Source organism: Chiloscyllium punctatum, chromosome 36 (genome assembly GCF_047496795.1).
Source record: "Chiloscyllium punctatum isolate Juve2018m chromosome 36, sChiPun1.3, whole genome shotgun sequence".
Classification (NCBI taxonomy): Eukaryota; Metazoa; Chordata; class Chondrichthyes; order Orectolobiformes; family Hemiscylliidae; genus Chiloscyllium; species Chiloscyllium punctatum.
This window is the reverse complement of record NC_092774.1, coordinates 11,847,801-11,869,532: the sequence shown is the minus strand read 5'-3', so window position 1 is coordinate 11,869,532 and position 21,732 is coordinate 11,847,801. Positions and strand designations below refer to the sequence as shown.

The 21,732-nt window shown below is 49.9% G+C and overlaps 1 protein-coding gene across 1 annotated transcript in view; it reads right to left on the bottom strand.

The window, feature by feature from the left end:
- The window catches only part of LOC140460002 (uncharacterized), a 69,547-nt gene that overhangs the window by 31,822 nt on the left and 15,993 nt on the right, over positions 1-21,732 (bottom strand). The window contains exon 5 of the mRNA XM_072554407.1: positions 7,916-8,851. Coding sequence (XP_072410508.1) covers positions 7,916-8,851 — 936 coding nt within the window. The remainder of the gene's footprint in view (positions 1-7,915; positions 8,852-21,732) is intronic.

Sequence of the window (21,732 nt, the reverse complement as noted above, 5' to 3'; positions counted from 1 at the left end):
CCCGCACCTTGCTCCCCTCCCCCCCCTTGCTCCCCTCCCCCCCCTGCACCTTGCTCCCCTCCCCCCCCTTGCTCCCCTCCCCCCCCTTGCTCCTCCCCCCCTGCACCTTGCTCCCCTCCCCCCCCTTGCTCCTCCCCCCGCCCCTTGCTCCTCCCCCCCCCGCACCTTGCTCCCCTCCCCCCCCTTGCTCCTCCCCCCCCGCACCTTGCTCCCCTCCCCCCCCTTGCTCCTCCCCCCCCCGCACCTTGCTCCCCTCCCCCCCCTTGCTCCTCCCCCCCCCCGCACCTTGCTCCCCTCCCCCCTCCCCCCTTGCTCCTCCCCCCCCCGCACCTTGCTCCCCTCCCCCCTCCCCCCTCCCCCCTCCCCTCCCCCCCCTGTTGTTGAGCTGTCTAACAAACAGCTACTCTTTCTCTGCCTTTTTGCTGGGGGCATCTGAAGCTGTAACAATGTTGGGACACAATAAAGGTTTCCTGAACGTTCTGCCAGACTCAGGCTCTCATTGAAAGCTCCAAGTTTTTGTTTTAAAGCTGCTCATTTCTTGCAGCCTCCTGCACGAAGTTTCCAATGTTGTGTATCAGATGGAGCAGTGAATGAGGAGCTGGTTTCATTAGAAGTTATAAATTTTTCAGGAGTGCAGGCACTGCATTGTTTCAGCAGCAGTTTACTGGCAGCACTGGGAGGTATGGGCTGTGTTCACTGGAAAGGAGGTGGAGGTGCTGCTGTTGGACTAGGTGGGACACGGTTTAAACATCACAACACCGGGTTATAGTCCAATGGGTTAATTTGGAAGCACTAGCTTTTGGAGCGCTGCTCCTTCATCGGGTAGCTGTGGAGCAGCATCATAAGACACAGAGTTAAGAGCAAAAGATCAGTGTCATGCAACTGATAAGATATATTGACAAATGTAGATTGCTGTTAAGTCTTTCATCCTTTAGAATGGGTTGCAGGTTTTAGGTCATTCATGTGTACATCCCAGAACTATTATTAAGTCATATTCTCGAGATCATTTAAGGTTTTTTTTGAAACTGGTGACAGCTCAGCCCAGACAATGCAGGAAAGGTGTGTCAGTATCCCAATCTTAAATCGGACTGGTTCTATTTCCAAACTAGGAATTTATAAGATATTACATGGATTGACTACCTGTGTGTTGTGTGCTTTTTGTGCAAAATTGAATATATCTGCAAATATAATTCTGCAAATGCACCCCATCGTTGTGCGTGCGTGCGTGCGTGCGTGTGTGTGTGCATGCTTTGTAAAGGGAGTGTGATGGAGGAGAAGCCTGTGAGAGGGTGTGTGTACGTCTGAGAAAGAACGTGTGTATGAGAGAGGTATAGATAAGTGAGGGGTTGCATTTTGCTAAAATAAGGAAGGGCAGGGCTTGTACAGAGGGATATGGTGGGGGGTGGGGTTCAGATACATACTTCATTGAAAGTTGCATCACTGGTTGGAAGGGTGGTTAAGAAGGCATTCAGCACACTTACCTTATTTGTTCACACCATTAAATAAAGGAGTTGGGACATCATTTAGAAGTTGTACAGGATGTTGGTGAAGCCACTTGTAGAGTACTGAGAACGCTTCTGGTGGCCCTGTAACAGGAAGAATACTATTATAGAGGGTTCAGTACAGACTTACCAGGATGTTGCCAGGATTGGAGGGTTTAAGTTATAAGGAGAGGCTGAGACTCTCTTCACTGGAGCACAGGAGGTTGAGGGGTGACCTCATTCAGATTGATATGATCATGAGGGTTCGAGGTAACATGAACATCAAAAATAGCGAGGAGCCTGCACGGTTATGTCAAGTGTGCCTTACTGAAGTCCATATAGATCACATTACTGCTCTACCTTCCTCAAAAAACTCAATCAAGTTTGTGAGACATGATTTCCCACACACACAACCATGTTGACTATCCCTAATTAGTCTTTGCCTTTTCAAATACATGTACGTCCTCTCCCTCAGGATTCCCTCCAACAATGTGCCCACCACCGACGTCAGGCTCATTGGTCTATAGTTCCCTGGCTTGTCCTTACCACCCTTCTTAAACAGTGGCACCACGTTCGCCAACCTCCAGTCTTCCGGCACATCACCTGACATGCGGGGGGGGGGGGGGGGGGGGGGTGAAATTATGGCATTTGGATACTTTAAATCCGACAGGAACAGCATTTCCACAGAGCATACTGCGCATACTACAGTTCCCCCCCCGGGCCCAGCCCCTCCCACCCCCCGGGCCCAGTCCCCTCCCACCCCCCGGGCCCAGTCCCCTCCCCCCCCCCCCGGGCCCAGTCCCCTCCCCCCCCCCCGGGCCCAGTCCCAGTCCCCTCCCCCCCCCGGGCCCAGTCCCTCCCACGTGGCCCCATCGTTGTCACAGGCCCCGCCCCCCGACCAGGAGAACTCCACCCCCCAGGCGGCCGACCATGTTCCCAAACAGACCCTTAACCCCCATCCTCCTCCACAATGATCACCGGCTCCTACCTGCTGTACAGCCCGGGGGGGGGGGGGCGGTGTGGCCCGTGACCCAGCAGCTGCCCCAGGAAGGCGGCGGTGCCCAGTGACGGGTGTCTGACCCCGGGGGGGGGGGGGGGGACCGCACGGCGCCATTTTCCTAACGGCCGCCCTCCCGCCGCTTCCTCGCTCGAGCGACTTCTCCTCCCAACCGCCTTCACCCCCGCGTGACGTCTGCACGTGGGGGATGGGCGGGGCCGGGGGAGGGATGGGCGGGGCCGGGGGAGGGATGGGCGGGGCCCGGGGAGGGGGGATGGGTATGGGTGGGATACTGTTCAGAGGGCCAGAGTGAAATAGATGGGCTGAATGGCCCGCTTCCACCTTGTCGGAATTCGATGACCCTCCCCACAAAAGGAGCATTTTATCTGCATCTATCCTGTCAAGCCCCTTTCAGAAATCTACTGGTTTCAATAGAGGTATACAGCACAGAAACAGACACTTCGGTTCAAATTGTCCATGTTGACCAGGATTCCCAATCTAAACCAGTCCCACTTGCCTGCATTTGGCCCATATCCCTCTAAACCTTTCTACTCATGTATCCATCTGAATGCTGTTTCAATGTTGTCACCGTACCTGCATCTACCACATCCTCAGCAAGTCCATTCCACATGCAATTCACCCTCTTTCAAAATATTGCCCCTCCGGTTTCTTTTAAATCTCTCTCCTTATATTTAAATAAAAATGCCCCCCCCCCTCCCCTAGTTTTGAGTTCCCCAGCGCTGGATTGTTCTATGTTCTAAACTTAGTGCAGGAGGCTGAAAGAAACGAGCAGCTTTAAAACAAAAACCTCTCGGAGCTGAAAGCTTTCAATGAGAGTCTGAGCCCGGTGTTAAGTTCAGGTAACCTTTATTGCAAACCAACTTTGTTACAGCTTCAGATCCCCCCAGCAAAAAGGCAGAGAAACAGCAGGTGCTTTTTGAACCCCACACCTCCCCTCCTCCTCACCACCCCCACCCCCCACCCTGTCTTTACTATTGGGTAAAAACAATGACTGCAGATGCTGGAAACCAGATTCGGGATTCGTGGTGCTGGAAGAGCACAGCAGTTCAGGCAGCAGCAGAGGAGCAGTAAAATCGACGTTTCGGGAAAAAGCCCTTCATCAGGAATAAAGGCAGAGAGCCTGAAGCGTGGAGAGACTAGTGAGAGGAGGGTGGGGGAGTGGAGAAAGTAGCATAGAGTACAATAGGCGAGTGGGGGAGGGGATGAAGGTGATAGGTCAAGGTGGAGGGTGGAGTGGATAGGTGGAAAAGAAAATAGAAAGTTAGGACAAGTCAGGGGGACAGTGCTGAGCTCGAAGTTTGGAACTAGGATGAGGTGGGGGAAGAGGAAATGAGGAAACTGTTGAAGTCCACATTGATGTCCTGGGGTTGAAGTGTTCCGAGGCAGAAGATGAGGCGTTCTTCCTCCAGGCGTCTGGTGGTGAGGGAGCGGGGGTTGAAATGTTGGGCCACGGGGCGGTGTGGTTGATTGGTGCAGATGTCCTGGAGATGTTCCCTAAAGCGCTCTGCTAGGAGGCATCCAGTCTCCCCAATGTAGAGGAGACCGCATCGGGAGCAACAGATACAATAAAATGATATTGGTGGATGTGCAGGTAAAACTTTGATGGATGTGGAAGGCTCGTTTGGGACCTTGGATGGAGGTGAGGGAAGAGGTGTGGGCGCAGGGTTTGCAATTCCTGCGGTGGCAGGGGAAGGTGCCAGGATGGGAGGGTGGGTTGTGGGGGTGGGGGTGGTGGGGGGGGGGGGGGGTGGGGGGGCATGGACCTGACCAGGTAGATACGGAAGGCGGAAAAGGGGTGGGGAGGGAAATATATCCCTGGTGGTGGGGTCTTTTTGGAGGTGGCGGAAATGTCAGCAGACGATTTAGTTTATGCGAAGGTTGGTAGGGTGGAAGGTGAGCACCAGGGGCGTTCTGTCCTTGTTATGGTTGGAGGGGTGGGGTCTGAGGGCAGGAGTGCGGGATGTGGACGAGATGCCTTGGAGGGCACCTTTAACCATGTGGGAAGGGAAATTGCGGTCTCTAAAGAAGGGGGGCATCTGGTGTGTTCTGTGGTGGAACTCATCCACCTGGGAGCAGATCTGGCGGAGGTGGAGGAATAGGGAATACGGGATGGCATTTTTGCAAGAGGTAGGGTGGGAAGAGGTGTAATCCAGGTAGCTGTGGGAGTCGGTGGGTTTGTAGAAAATGTCGGTGTCAAGTCGGTCATCATTAATGGAGATGGAGAGGTCGAGGAAGGGGAGGGAGGTGTCAGAGATGGTCCAGTTAATTTTAAGGTCATGGTGGGATGTGTTGGTGAAGTTGATGAATTGCTCAACCTCCTCGCGGGAGCACGAGGTGGTGCCAATGCAGTCATCAATGTAGCGGAAGAAGAGGTGGGGAGTGGTGCCGGTGTAATTACAGAAGATCAACTGCTCTACGTAGCCAACAAAGAGACAAACATAGCTGGGGCCCATACGTGTGCCCATGGGCTACCCCTTTGGTCTGGAGGAAGTGGGAGGATTCAAAGGAGAAATTGTTAAGGGTGAGGACCAGTTCAGCCAAACGAATGAGAGTGTCAGTGGAAGGGTACTGTTGGGGACGTCTGGAGAGGAAAAAACGGAGGGCTTGGAGGCCCTGGACATTGCGGATGGAGGTGTAGAGGGATTGGATATCCATGGTGAAGATGAGGTGTTGGGGGCCGGGGAAACGGAAGTCTTGGAGGAGGTGGAGGGCGTGGGTGGTGTCTCGAACGTATGTGGGGAGTTTCTGGACTAGGGGGAATAGAACAGTGTCGAGGTAGGTAGAGATGAGTTCAGTGGGGCAGGAGCACGCTGAGACAATGGGTCAGCCAAGGTGGTCAGGCTTGTGGATCTTGGGAAGGAGGTAGAACCGGGCAGTGCGGGGTTCCCGGACTATGAGGTTGGAAGCTGTGGTTGGGAGATCTCCTGAGGTGATGAGGTTCTGTATGGTCTGGGAGATGATGGGTTGGTGATGGGGGTTGGGTCATGGTCGAGGGGGCAGTAGGAAGAGGTGTCTTCGAGTTGGCGTTTGGCTTCAGCAGCGTAGAGGTCAGTGCGCCAGTTTACCACTGCGCCCCCTTTATCCGCTGGCTTGATGGTGAGGTCGGGATTGGAGCAGAGGGATTGGAGGGCTGCGCGTTGTGAGGGTGAGAGGTTGGAGTGGGGGAGGGGGGGTAGACAGGTTGAGGCGGTTAATGTCCCAGCGGCAGTTGGAAATGAAGAGGTCGAGGGCAGGTAATAGGCCAGCGCAGGGTGTCCAGGTGGATGCAGTGTGTTGGAGGTGGGCGAAGGGTCCTCGGAAGGTGGGCGGGAGTCCAGATTGTGAAAGTAAGCTCGGAGGCGGAGGAAGTGTTCGACATCACGGCGTGTATTAAATTCATTGATGCGTGGATGGAGGGGGATGAAGATGAGTCCTTTGCTGAGGACTAATCGTTCGTCCTCAGTGAGGGGGAGGTCTGGGGGGATGGTGAAAACGCGGCATGGCTGGGAGCTGGGATCTGGTGTGGGTGTGGAGCTGGGAGTGGGGGCGGAGCCGGTAACTGGAGTGGGTGTGATGGTGGGGGGGAATGGGGGGTGGAGTCATGAGCTGGGGTGGTGTTCCCCTCAGGGTTCTGTAGGCCAGGAATGGTGACGGTGGGATCTGTGGGGGGCATGTCAGCAGAATGCAGGTGAGTGGCGTTGGTGGGGGCGGAAGTGGGGGTGACCACAGCAGTAAGGGTGGCAGAAGTCACTGAGCGTGTGACATCAGCGATGATGTGAGGGGCAGAAATGATGTCACATGTGATGCATGAGGAATTGTGAGGGGCGGAAGTGGCTGTGGGAGTAGCCATGATGGGGGCGGAAGTGACATCAATCAGCGTGGGGGCGGCAGCTGCACCAGCCGCATGGCTAATGGCGTCCGAGCAATTTCAGAGGCCGGGGGAATCTTCTGGAATGTTTGAGGAGCGCTGGTTATGGAGGTGGGTGGATAAAGGTTTGTTGTACTTACAGTTTTTGCTGTTTAAGATGGAGTTGAAATACTGTTTGTTGAGAGTATGAATTCTCCTGAGGATGTAGTACAGAGTGGGTCCTTTGTAATTCTGAGAGAGTGTGGCCCTCAGCTGAGGCAGGGCTGACTGTAGAAAGGTTAGGTGACGGCGCATTGCTGCAAGCGTGGAGCGGAGGATCCTGAAGGAGAACCGTTGCTGGTGTTTTTTGAATCTGTAGTCTGGACTGTTTGTCCTGTTCGGATCCGAACTCTGCTGGTTTAAAGGTGGTCTGGAGTCCGTGTGGGATGAGTTGGTTACGGAGGCAGGCACTGAGGAAGCGAATGGGGCTGTGGTAGCGAGTCTGTTTCAGGATATGGTTGAAGAGCCTCAGGGCAGAGGAAATGACCTGGGAGTTGCAGTGGGAGAGGGACTCCCTGAGATTCTTGTAGAGAGAGGAGGAAAACTTCTTCAAGGCAGGCATCCTTGCAAGAGGATTCGCAGTAGGGTTAAAATCAACGAGGTAAAAACAAGGACTGCAGATGCTGGAGACCAGATTCTAGAATCACACAACTCCAGGTTGGAGTCCAACAGGCTTCTTTGGAAGCAGTAACTTTTGGAGTGCTGCCTCATCATCAGGTGGTTGTGGAGGATAAGATCCTGAGACACAATTTAGAGCAAAACATTCCAGCGTCCTGCCACTGAAATGGTATATTGAACAAACCTGGATTGTTAAGTCTTCCACCTTTTCAAATAGGTTGCAGGTCTCATTACAATGTGAATCCCAGAATCGAGATAACAAGGTTTGATAGCAAAAGCTCACATCTCAGCTCATTAAAGGTGTGAGGTCAGAGTCGGCCTGTATCCCAATCTTGAGTCAGACTGGTTCTGTTTCCAAAGTCAAAGTTACAAGCTATTACATGTATTGACTGCCTGCACACACCACACCTCCCCTGTCCCACCTCCCTCACTGTCTTCACTATTGGCGAGCACCAAGTTGTCCCTTTGTAATTGGATCCTTGGTACATCCGTAACCCGGAGGAAGTATTGCCTCACTCAGCAATTTTAACCCATACCCTGTCTCCAAGTAAGTGTCTCCCTGCTCATTTGCCAGGAAGGGGCAGTGTAGAGTCAACCAGACTGCTGTGGGTCTGGAGTCAGGTGTAGGCCAGACCGGGTAAAGGATGCAGCTGGAACGACTGAGTGAATCCTTTCCCACAATGGCGGTTCCCTTCCCTAACAAGGGAGAGAGGGAATCAGATGGGGGCTTTCTCCCCCACACCACCCCCTCCCTGAAACGGTCTCATCGTCAGATTCCGAAGTCCACATTTCTGACCGAATACCAATTCTGCCATCTGTCGTGGCGGGATTCAAACCCGGGACTCCCCAGAAACAGGTCCACAGTTCAATTGATATTGGCACTCGGCCGTCACTCCTTCAATCCCCCTGCGATGGCACGTGAACTCGCTGGTGCTTCCGCAGGTGGGAGGAGTAGGTGAAGCCCTTCCCGCACTGAGAGCAGGTGAAGGGCCTTTCCCCGGTGTGGATCTGCTGGTGGGCCAGCAGGTTGGAGGAGCTGGTGAAGCCCTTCCCGCACTGAGAGCAGGTGACTGGCTTCTCCCCGGTGTGGACCCACTGGTGGGTCAGCAGGGAGGAGACCTGGGCAAAGCCCTTGCCACACTCGGGGCAGCTGAAGGGCCTCTCCCCCGTGTGGACACGCTGGTGGTTCCGCAGGTTGGAGGAGCAGGTGAAGCCCTTCCCGCACTCGGGGCAGCTGAATGGCCTCTCCCCGGTGTGGATCCGCTGGTGGGTCAGCAGGTTGCAGGAAGTGCTGAAGCCCTTCCCGCACTCGGGGCAGCTGAAGGGCCTCTCCCCCGTGTGGATACGCTGGTGGATCAGCAGGTGGGAGGTATACCTGAAGCCCTTCCCGCACTGAGAGCAGGTGAATGGCCTCTCTCCTGTGTGGATCCGCTGGTGGGTCAGCAGGTGGGAGGATGTGCCGAAGGCCTTCCCGCACTCGGGACAGCGGAAGGGCCTTTCCCCCGTGTGGATCCGCTGGTGGGCCTGCAGGTTAGAGGAATGTCTGAAGGCCTTTCCGCAGACAGGGCAGGGGAATGGCCTCTCCCCGGTGTGACTGCGCCGATGAGTCTCCAGGGCAGACGGGAAATGGTAGCCTTTCCCACAGTCGCCACACTTCCACGGTTCCTCCACAGGGCGGGATTCCTCAGGTTTCTCCATGGCCACAGCTTCAGCTGCACACAAACACGTATGGAGCCCCTCCCTGCCGTGAAGTCCCCTTCCCAGGCCGTATAACTGTTTCAGGCTCCACACACAGTGCGCTGTAACAGTGGGGTCTCTCGTCCAGTCCCACTGATGCTGAAAACTTCCTCAAAGAGGAACCAAAAAGCGTTGATCCCTCTCACAGAAATCACAGTCAAAAATCGTTGTGGTCCTGATGGATTGAGAGACTGTCAGACATTGACATCAAAGTGAGGACTGCAGACACTGGAGAGTCAGTCAAAAAATGTGGCGCTGGAAAAGCACAGCAGGTCAGGTAGTATCCGAGGAGCAGAAGACTCAATGTTTCGGGAATAAGCCCTTCATCCATTGATTTTGAAACTTCAGTCTTCAGATTTTCATATACTCTGCAAAAAGAGATTACAAAAGTCATCACTATCAGTGCAGGGTAGAAATTCAGAACAAGCAATTCTACTTTCTGTGGAATATTCTTTTGTTGTTCCACAAAACTGAAAGTACCATCCCACTCTCCGTTCCCCTCTGTTCTCACTCCACTCTAACTAATTCTCCTGAAGGTGCTGATTCAGGATCTTCCAGGGCCAGAAAAAGCAAAAACATCAAGACTGACATCTCTCTGAATTTTGGATACCTCCACCTGAAAGTTAATATCTTTCACAACACTGGGATCCTGCTGAGAGTGAGCAGGTCTGATTTTGGGAAGCATAAAAAAAAAGTGTGTCAATTCAGGGTGAACCTGCAATGCAGCTTCTTGAGGAAGGACCAGACACAAAATGGTTAATGACCCCGAGAAGGTGAAGCAAAATGAGACATCAAGGCATTAACACCGACACACTTCAGTCAAACTCTTCTGCTCCCAGTCAGGGCAAAACATGCTCTGAAAGTCCAGCCTTCACAACCATACTTCTGCTTTCACTGAAGACAATTAGAGTCACGCAGCACGGAAACAGACCCTTTGGCCCAACCTGCCCAGATATCCTAAATTAATCTAGTCACGTTTGCCATCACTTGGCCCCTATATGGGCCGGGTGCTGACAGCTGGGACGAAATTGGGTTGGCTCTCTTGTCAGCAAGGACGAGTTGGACCGAAGGGTCTGTTTCTGTGCTGTACATCTCTATGACTCCAGTCACATTTGTAGGTAATATTAACGGAGAACTCTGTTCCCAGCTTTGTATTTGTCGGCAACTGCATGGTACTTATCATCCTTAGGCGGCCGGCCTTGTTGAATGTTTTAACCAGACTCACGACTAAACTTGCCAAATTAATGGCAGAGTCTGGCCCCTCCTGTTTATGTTAATCCCTGTGGCCTTATTCCAGATGCGATCCATGTCTGCGGGCAAGACACGACTGTCTCCAGCTGAGAGTCTCACTGGTCACCCCCTCCGTACCCTTTGGAACGATTCAGCTCCCTTCTCAGTCCACGTCCACCACGTGACCGAAGCAATGATTGGTTATGTTCTTGCTCTAATGAATGTTATGTGTGCCTTTTACTCCCAGGAGCGTGCGGCCTACAGCGATGTTCCCTCCCTTTCAGCCTCGTCACGGGTAGACCCTGGTTCGTTGGTGCTCGTCAAGGACTGGACTGGCAAAGGTCTCCAACCTCATTGGGATGGCCCCTTCCAGGTTTTACTTCCCACCCCTCCGTCGGCCAAAGTTGCTGGGCGCTCAGCTTGGGTCCAACGGCACCATTGTAAATTGATTGACCGCACCAATCAAAAGGGGGAAAGACGAGGAGAGAATCCTGGAATCTGAACAAAAGGAGTGGACCCTGTCCATTTGGGTTTTTGAATCCTGCTGTTGTTCTAATGTTAATCTTATTACAGATACTTGAACTAAGAGGAGGGACATGTGGGGGATCACTTATCTCCTCACCTTTCTGATCACGTACAACATCCTGATGGGGAAAGGCTCTAAGTATGGATGGGACCGGGAATGATCAGAGGTTATCCACCACCCATACTGAGGAGATGTCGTCCAGTGCACCGGACCAGACGCCTTTGACGTGTGGAACGTGATGAAGATTGATTATTGTAATGGACTCTTCCATCAGAAAGACCAGATGGTCCATCTGGACAGTAGAAATCAGGGGGAGTTACCATGGCGTTACCGAACCTGTCTTTTTGATCTTACCTGCAGACGCAAGCCTAGTGAGGATAAAAATGATCAACCCCGTCATTATGGTAAATATTTTAAGGGCGCCCAGGAACACCATCCCTTTTTGTAGGACGGGCCGACTCGAGAAAAGGGAAACCTGATAGGGAAAACTCCTCAATCCACAAGGAACTTATTTATACAGGCCCACAGAACGCTCTTCACCCCAGAGGCAGTAGTATGTTACTCCTCTCTATCGGGAGATGACTTACTTGCCCCGTCCCCAGTCCCCGATTCCATTCTATTTGTCAGACTCCCTACTGCTGATCCTGTGAAGAGAAATATCACTTTCCAATACCTCCGGTCTGTGTATACAAACAGCTGGTGTAACACTGCCTGGGGTACAGCAGGCCTTATGTGGCACATAGACCTGGAATGGAACCCTTCCCTTGTGCATTTAACATAGAACATAGAAGAATACAGTGCAGTACAGGCCCTTCGGCCCTCGATGTTGCGCCGATCAAAGCCCACCTAACCTACACTAACCCACTATCCTCCATATACCTATCCAATGCCCGCTTAAATACCCATAAAGAGGGAGAGTCCACTACTGCTACTGGCAGGGCATTCCATGAACTTACGACTCGCTGAGTGAAGAACCTACCCCTAACATCAGTCCTATATCTACCCCCCCCTTAATTTAAAGCTATGCCCCCTTGTAATCGCTGACTCCATACGTGGAAAAAAGTTCTCACTGTCAACCCTATCTAACCCCCTAAACATCTTGTACACCTCTATCAAGTCACCCCTAAACCTTCTTTTCTCCAATGAAAACAACCCCAAGTGCCTCAGCCTTTCCTCATAGGATCTTCCTACCATACCAGGCAACATCCTGGTAAACTTCCTCTGCACCTGTTCCAGTGCCTCCACATCCTTCCTATAGTATGGCGACCAAAACTGCACACAATATTCCAGATGTGGCCGCACCAGAGTCTTATACAACTGCAGCATGACCTCAGGACTGCGGAACTCAATTCCTCTACCAATAAAAGCCAGTACGCCATATGCCTTCTTCACTGCACTATTTACCTGGGTGGCAACTCTCAGAGATCTGTGTACATGGACACCAAGATCCCTCTGCTCTTCCACACTACCAAGTAGTCTACCATTAGCCCAGTAATCCATCTTTTTATTACTCCTACCAAAGTGAATCACCTCACACTTAGCTACATTGAACTCCATTTGCCACCTTTCTGCCCAGCTCTGCAGCTTCTCTATATCCCGCTGTAACCTGCCACATCCTTCCTCACTGTCTACAACTCCTCCGACTTTCGTATCATCCGCAAACTTGCTCACCCAACCTTCTAACCCTTCCTCCAGGTCATGTATAAAAATGACAAACAGCAATGGTCCCAAAACAGATCCTTGCGGATTTATAGGCCTTTTCTCTTTTCAGAACCTGATACTGTCACCAAGACCATGTACAATAGAGCGAAGGGAGAGCCCAACGGGAACAGCATTCTGAGGACCATTGTCTCCCATACACTGCAAGTGCTCGAGTCACTTGGCCCATTTTTTACAGCGCTCAAGCGACTCCTCTTGCAAAACGTTGACCCTATACTCCTGTAGACCTGACCAGACCCCCTGCTGTAACATTTCAGTAACCTCTTTTGACAAACTCTCCCTAATATACACCAAACCAGACTATTATTTCTTCAGCTAAGGTAAAGCTACCAATTTCCTTGTCCTGGATGGCAAAGATGTCTCTCATAACGTCACTACCGGAGCCCTTGTTCCCACAACAGTACCTTGTCCAGGCCAGTGGACAAGTCGATGGAATCTCCATCTGCGGAGGATGCAGCGGTCACTCCCAGCCAACCTTGCTCCAACTGGAAGGATCCCAAGGGACTGGGTGACAATACAGGACACCCGATAGGCTGGGGAATCCAGAGTACCCTGAGGTTGGAAGGATCGGCAGGGTTGACAAGTCAACAGAACCGCAGTTCCCTCTTTTGCGGCCTGACCAATTGAGGAAATAAGAGTAAAGAGGCTCTGGAACAGAGTAAACTGGGATTATCAGACCTGTGTCTTTACTCTGTGCAGAATTGATATGCCTTAGACTATATACTCGCCCGGGAGGGTGAGGTCTGCACCATTGTCCAAGATAAATGCACTATGGGTATTCCTGATCTCACTGGCAATATTAACTAAGATACAAGAAGAGATTCAGGTATTCCGTGACAGAATGACTGAAGGGACTAGTTGGGGAAACTGCAGATCGGGCCGATGGTACAATTGGCTTATCAATTTAGCTATGTCTGTTTGTCGGTATTGGTATTGTTAGCTATTTAATTGCTAGGCTTATGAGGGCCCTTAGTGATATAGATTTGCCCCAGAAAATGTTCCTTTCGCGATCTGATGGCTCACCCACACGTGTCGATGGCGATGATAAATATGACCAGATGAGCTGCGAAGATGGTGGTGCCTCTCTACAGGATGTTGATGGCTGGACCACCTTGAAGGGCATTCGTTTGGACTAGCCTTCTCTTTCAGTGATCGCGGTGCAATCAAAGGGAGGAATGAGGGTGTGGGCATCTGGGTGATGAAGTCTATAGCCTTAAAACTTGTCTTTAAACATTCAGACTAAAATGTAATGCTGAATCATTGAATACATTTACTGCACTAGAAAATAAACAGGCAGGAAGGCTCAGAATGAGGAGAGAACTTAAAGATAGGGATACCTGGGCTCACCAAGTGATAACAGGATGCTGTAATGCAATTAAGAACGTTTGCCTCAGCATCGGTGAATCTGTGTGAACAGGACACCAAGTGATAACATTCACAGCCGTTCCCTTGTGAGACCATTTTAGTGCTGAGACTGTTGAAACCCGTAGAAAATTAACTCTTAGTGCTTATCTGCTATGGATTGAATTGAATTGCATTTTGGGGCTTTATGATGAGAGATTTTTATTCCAGGCTTCCAAAGAGAATGATTTCCAGGACAAACCAAGAGTGAGGCGTTACAGGTCTGAGTTCTCAAAGGATTCCCTGGGCCACCTCAAATCTCCACTTTAACATGGGAGGTAGGACAAAATAGCTTCTGCTTGGCTAACTCGGTGGGACTGAGTCAGGCAGATACGACTCAGAACAAACAAGAATCCACAGACGGATGTAAGTCCAGTGAAAAAAATTGCAAATGCAGAAGTAACAAATCTGAACCTAACCATCAATCGCAGAAGTAACGTTTAATCCTCACCACTAGCCAGGACAAATACGATTCCAAGAACAGGTTGTCTACAAGAAATTATGATAGATTAGATTAGATTCCCTACAGTTTGGAAACAGGCCCTTCGGCCCAACCAGTCCACACTGACCCTCTGAAGAGTAACCCACCCAGGACCATTTTCCCTCTGACTAATGCACCTAACACTATGGGCAATTTAGCATGGCCAATCCACCTGACCTGCACATCTTTGGACTCTGGGAGGAAACCGGAGCCCCCGGAGGAAACCCACACAGACACAGGGAGAATGTGCAAACTCCACACAGACGGTCACCCAAGGCTGGAATCGAACCTGGGATCCTGGTGCTGTGAGGCAGCAGTAGCTAACCACTGAGCTACCATGCCACCCTAGGCTAAGTCAAAAATGCACGAGGACCTTGCGGGATCTGATTGGTTGTTACTATGTGATCATGCTCAATGTCTGAGTCTAAACAATGTACATAAGTTCTATCCAAACTCTGTAAAAGTCGGCGGATTCTTTTGGCACTCTAGGAGTACTCATCGGTGGCTCAGTGGTTAGCACTGCTGCCTCACAACACCACTGTCCCAGGTTCGAGTCCAGCCTCGGGGGACTGGCTATGTTTGCACATTGTCCCCATGTCTGCGTGGGTTTCCTCCCACAATCCAAAGATGTGCAGGTTTGGTGAATTGGCCATGATAAACTGCCCGTAATGTTAGGTGAATTAGTTAGAGGGAGATGGGTCTGGGTGGGCTACTCTTCAGAGGATCGGTGTGGACTGGTTGGGCCGAAGGGCCTGTTTCCACACTGTTGGGAATCTAATCTAATCCTTCTGGGCTGATCAGAGTCTACCGACCCGGCCGTATCAAAGAATAAACTATTGCTTGTGTGATTGACAAAGAGTCATTTCCAGGTGTGCTTATTGACCAATCCCAGAAATCCAAAGATCCGGACAGCAGTCCAGATCAGAACAACCAGACAGGAAATGGTTAATGTCCCCAGGATGTGGGGAGCAAAATAAGACACCAAGGCGTTAACACCAACACCAGGGAGAACCTGAACATACAGACGTGACAAACATTAGTGGCAAGCCAGAATCACAGATGTACAGCACAGAAACAGTCCCTTCAGTCCATGCTGACCAGATATCCTAAATCAATCTAGTCCCATTTGCCAGCACTTGACCCATGTCCCTCTAAATGCTTCCCAACATTTACACACACCACCCTCTGTATATAGGAGTTGCTCCTTAGGTTTCTTTTAAATCTCACCCTAAACCTATGAGCAACCCCAGATCAAAGATCTTGTCTGTTTACCCTCGCCATGCCCCACATTATTTATACAAGGTTGTAGGGTCACCCCTGTGGGATATAGGTAAAGCAGTGTTACTTCTGCAACCATAATTGCTTCTGCAAAGTAAATGAACTAACATCAGGGTATAATTGTTTCAGCCAACAGTGGAGTTAACAAGAATGAAAGCTATGTGAAGGAAATATATAATTGCTTTTGTATTAGCTAAAACGTGCATACATGAAATGTGCCTGCAAACAATGTTACAGACAAACAGATAAAGGTGCTGTGAGGGGAGGGGGTGTAGATTAAACTAGATGTGCTCGTACAAACAGTTATAACCATCTATTTCCTGCTTCTGCAAAAACAAAAAAACACAATCAAGGAGGTCAGAAGGCTCAGTGTCGGCGGAAAATGGGAGGAAATGTTGCTTTCGCAAACAAGGAAGCAGCTGGCAGTGAAAGAGGATATACGTTAACACTTTGTTCACACACAAGGCCGGATAAGGCAAGAAATAGACAAGAGTAATGGGCGCCACCGGGAAAGAATGGAGCTTGGAACATCAGGGCGGGGGGTTGGGAATGAGGGAAAGAGGCTAAATGTGCAGGAACGAAGGTGGAGCAAGAACAGAGGATGCAAAACCGGCTTGAAGCTGCAATGAGGAATATTGCATGTGCTGTACTTGTACCTGTTGCAGTTACTGGTGGGAATCGGGTGCATTTTAAACATCAAAACAGAAAAGATATCCAGCCCTCCCCCTTCCCAATCTCTATCCTTCAGTCCCTCCTCACCCGGGTAACTAAGACACATACCTGAGTTTGCGGAGTCTGCTCCCTCCCTGGATTCACTCCAGTTGCTCCAAGTGACCAATTTCCCCTCCTCCCATCTCTGTCTCCCTCCCAGGATGAAGAGTTGCCCAGAGGGAGGGAGATTCACTTTGAAACGGACAGGGCCACTTCCGCGTTGTGACGTCACAAAGGAACTAGGGGCGGGGCGAGGAAACGTGACGGGACAGGAGGCGGGGCGAGTCCTCCAGCGGGCCGCCGCACCGCGCATGCGCGGCCCCAGCAGCAGACGGGGAGGACAACTCACTTTCCAAACCCCCTCCCTTCAGAGAATCCCCACAGTGTGGAAGCAGGCCACTCGGCCTCACCGACCCTCCCAAGGGTCACCCACCCACACCCATTCCCCCTGTCCCCACTGCTCTACGTTTAACCCTCAGTCATGCACCTTACTTGCACATTATGCCTAATTTAGCATGGCCCATTCAAACTAACCTGCACAGCCTTAGACACTATGGGTAATTTAGCATGGCCAATCCACCCTAACCTGCACATCCCTGGGCACTATGGGTAATTTAGCATGGCCCATCCACCCTAACCTGCACATCCCTAGACACTATGGGAAATTTAGCATAGCCAATCCACCCCAACCTGCACATCCCTGGGCACTATGGGTAGTTTAGCACGGCCAATCCACCCTAACCTACACATTCTTAGACACTATGGGTAATTCAGCATGGCCAATCCACCCTAACCTGCACATCCCTGGGCACTATGGGTAGTTGAGCACGGCCAATCCACCCTAACCTACACATCCTTAGACACTATGGGTAATTCAGCATAGCCAATCCACTTTAGATTAGGTACTGGAAAAGCACAGCAGTTCAGGCAGCATCTGAGGAGCAGGAAAATCGACATTTCGGGCAAAAGCCCTTAATCAGCAATAGAGGCAGTGTGCCTGCAAGGTGGTGAGATAAATGAGAGGGGGGTGGGGAGAAAGTAATATCGAGTACAATAGGTGAATAGGGGTGGGGATGAAGGTGATAGGTCAGACAGGAGGGTGGAGTGGCCTGTTTGGATCCGAGCTCTGTTTGGTTAAAGGTGGTCCAGATTCGGTGTAGGATGAGTTGGTTACGGAGGCAGGCACTTAGGAAGCGAATGGGGCTGTGGTAGCGAGTCTGTTTCAGGACATGGTTGAAGAGCCTCAGGGCAGAGGAAATGACCTGGGAGTTGCAGTGGGAGAGGGACTCCCTGAGATTCTTGTAGACAGAGGGGGAAAACTTCTTCAAGGCAGGCATCCTTGCAAGAGGATTCGCAGTAGGGTTAAAATCAATGAGGTAAAAACAAGGACTGCAGATGCTGGAGACCAGATTCTAGAATCACACAACTCCACGTTGTAGTCCAACAGGCTTCTTTGGAAGCAGTAACTTTTGGAGTGCTGCCTCATCATCAGGTGGTTGTGGAGGATAAGATCCTGAGACACAATTTAGAGCAAAACATTCCAGCGTCCTGCCACTGAAATGGTATATTCAACAAACCTGGATTGTTAAGTCTTCCACCTTTTCAAATAGTTTGCAGGTCTCATTACAATGTGAATCCCAGACTTTCTTGTTGTCACCTTTGAGAATACACGGTTTTATAGCAAAAGCTCACATCTCAGCTCAGACAATGCATTAAAGGTGTGAGGTCAGAGTCTGCCTGTATCCCAATCTTGAGTCAGAGTGGTTCTATTTCCAAAGTCAAACTTACAAACTATTACATGTATTGACTGCCTGCAGAGTTTTGCTTTAAAAATTGCACATAGAATGTATCTGCAAATATACATCCCCTCCCCCTCCCCCCAACACGTGCACACACATACACACACAAGTTTGTTGGGTGAATTCGCACTTGCAGAATTATGCCTTACTTCGCTCAAAAATTGCATGAATCCATGTAAGATTCTGTCTGAGGTCCGTGCCATCCTTCAAGATGCCCCCGATCTGTTCGAGTGCCCAATATTAGTCTTAAATGGCGAGTAGAATTCTGAAGTATAATTGCTCACTTCAGGATGTCCAGATTTGAATGAATTCGACATACAGGACACATTGGGCAACAATTAAAGACTCCGTTGTACTTCCCCCAGGTTGTGGACTCAGGCAGAGACAAGAACAACTTGTGTTGAAAACAGTGTTCGATTTGCAAATGGAACAGCTGAGAGTTTGCACACTTGGTTAAGCAGCAAAGTGTCACAGCCAGGATTTAGGAGGCTCAACTCCCTAATTTGGACTGTTCTGGAATGTGAGTGCCTCATTAACCCTGGAAGGAAGGAATAAACAAAAGCTGACAAATTGAGATATGAAGCAAGTTGGAAAATGTTACAGAGAGACGCACACAGGCAGAAGTTTGCAGGAAAGTTAACACTTCATAATCTGGTTTCAATGCACATTAGCCTGGGTATGATACTGATATCACAGGGGCCTCAAAAAGGGCACTCCCTCAATACTCAAACCAAAACATGGGTGCCCCCTGCTGGACTGGTTTGTGTTCACTCTTTGCTGCTGCCTATTTCAGTTGATGATGTACATTATTGTACACGCTCACAAACCTGGTGGCACCCAGATTTTGGGAAAGCAGCTAGGAAAAGATCTGAAGCGTGTTTAATTTGTGAACAAACAAGGTGCATACTCTAAGAGGGATGCCCTAAATAAGCACTACCGCAGTTAGGCGATAGTGTGGGGGTTAAAGAAGAAAAAAAGAAAGAAAAAAAGAAAAAAAGGGATGCCCTGTGTTTGTTAACCACTTCCTTGCCTGGTCGGTCTTTTCTACTGGTCTACAACTTGCATATATAGTATCACCTCCCATACATTGTCATGAATATTGTCTAATAAGAGTAGATGTATTTAGTAGATGAATCAAAACCATCTCAAATGACTGAAACAGCTGACACTGGATTGTTGGACAAGTGGGAAATATTTGCATCAGTTAACCAAAGCACTTCAAAGTTTACAGTCACGGGTATGTCAAGCTGAAGAATTAGGACCGGGGCATTTTGGAGCCTGCTTCCTCGGGCAGAGAATTCTGCAGATACACTACTCTCTGGGAAAACCAGCAGCCCTCACTTCGTCCTCCTCATCTCAGTCCTAAACCTACTCCCCCCAAAGCTTGAGGCCTAGTCTCAGCCACCAGCAGAAATGACTGGATAGGGTAGGGCTTCATCCTCTCAGTGCAATGAATTCCCACTTTCTCCCAAAATCCCAGATGTACTCACTTCGTGGTTGCTGTCTCACAAATGAAAGATTTCATTCTAACTTCTTCCGGTCCTAAGAAGGGCAAAACATCTTTGAAAGCTGCTCGGAAAGCCCTGCCTTCACAACCACACTTCTGCTTTCACCGAAGACAGTTAGAGTCATACACCACCCAAACAGATCCTTCAGCCCAACTCGTCTATGCCAACCATATATCTGAAATCAATCTATTCCATTTGCCAGCATGTGGCCCATATTCCTCAAAACCCTTCCTATTCATGTACCCATTCAGACGCAGAGGGATGTGGGCCAAATGCTAGCAAATGGGACAAGATTAGTTTCGGATATCTGGTCAGCCTGGACGAGTTGTACCAAAGGGTCTGTTTCCGTGCTGTATGACTCTAATCTTCTTCAGTGAAAGCAGAGGTGTGATTGTGAAGGCTGGAGTTTCAGAGCAGCTTTCAAAGATGTTTTGCCCTTAATGGGAGCAGAAGTTACAATGAAATCTTGCATTTGTGAGACAGCAACTGAGTGAGTAAGTGAGTACATCCAGGATTTTGATGGAAGGTGGGAATTTGTTGCACTGTGGGGATGAAGCCCTACCCTATCGAGTCATTTTTGCTGCTGGATGAGACCAGGCCTCAAGATTAGGAGGAGCAGATTTAGGACCGAGATGAGGAGGAACTGCTTTTCCCAGACAGGAGTGAATCTATGGAATTCCCTGCCCATGGAAGCAGGAGAGGCATTTTCACGATGAGAGACCTTGGAGTGCAGATTCATAGCTCCTTGAAAGTGGAGTCACAGGTCAATAGAATAGTGAATATGGTATTTGGTATGCTTTCATTTATTGGTCAGAGTATTGAGTACAGGAGTCGAGAGGTCATTTGTGACTGTACAGGACATTGGTTAGGCCACTGTTGGAATATTGCATGCAATTCTGGTCTCCTTCCTATCGGAAAGATGTTGTGAAACTTGAAAGGGTTCAGAAAAGATGTACAAGGATGTTGCCAGGGTTGGAGGATCTGAGCTACAGGGAGAGGCTGAACAGGCTGGGGCTGTTTTCCCTGGAGCGTCAGAGGCTGAAGGGTGACCGTATAGTGGTTTATAAAAATCATAAAGGGCATGGATAGGATAAATAGACAAAATCTTTTCCCTGGGGTGGGGGAGCCCAGAACTAGAGGGCATAGGTTTAGGGTGAGAGGGGAAAGATATAAAAGAGACCAAAGGGGCAACTTTTTCACACAGAGGCTGATGTGTGCATGGAATTACCTGCCAGAGGATGTGGTGGAGACTGGTGCAATCGCAACATTTAAGAGGCATTTGGATGGGTATATGAATAGGAAGGGGTTGGAGGGATATGGTTTGGGTGCTGGCAGGTGGGACAAGATTGGGTTGGGATATCTGTTTCGGCATGGAAGGGTTGGACCAAAGGGTCTGTTTTCAAGCTGTACATCGCTATGACTCTAAACTCAAAACACAGTTGGATGGGTTTTTGCATGGTAGGGGAATGAAGGGTAGTTGGGACAATGCAGGGAGGAGCTGAGACAATGGATAGATCGACCATGATCTTAATGAATGGTGGAGCAGGCTGGAAGGGCCAAATGGCCTACTCCTGCTTCTATTACTATGAAACTATAACCCTTCATTTCCCATGGCTAACCCACCTAACCTGCACATCCCTGGGCACTGTGGCCAATTTAGCATGGCCAATCCAAATCAAGGCCGGTGAGCAGTGTAGTGATGTGGAAAATGAACATCAGAGAACAATGGAAAGGGACAAGGGGAGTAACTATACCAGCAATCGAAACTGGATTCTAAAGATCACAAAAATTGAAACTAAAAACAGTGTGTCTGAATGTTTGCTGCATTGTAACAAAAGTGAATGAATTAACTGCACACATTGAAGTGAATAATTATGATCGGAGACTCCTTACAGAGACATAGCTTCAGGATGACAAGGATTGGATCCTGAATATCGAGGGGATAGTCAGATAGGAAGCGAGGTAAAGGTAGAGGGTTGGCTGTGCTTATCAAAGCACTGATCACAGGGTAGTCTGGTGTCACCTCGGATTTCAGGTCCTGATCTCTCTGTCCTCTGTTGTTCTCCCTGTTCCCTATTACACCTTCTGGAACAATAAAACATTCAGTCATCAAGCCCCAACCCACAATCTCCCAGCCTGTCAACCATCCAGGCACAGAGTGTAGTCGTAACAGGGAATTAAACAAGAAAAATGAAACAACATTAGAAATAAATAGGTGCTTCTGCTGAATGTTTCTTCATTCCGAAGTAAACCAGAATTAGGGCTCTCCCAGGATTCTCATGGTGCCCAACTTGGGGAATGTAGTCTCCCTTCCATCGAACTATTAGCACCCAGCAGAG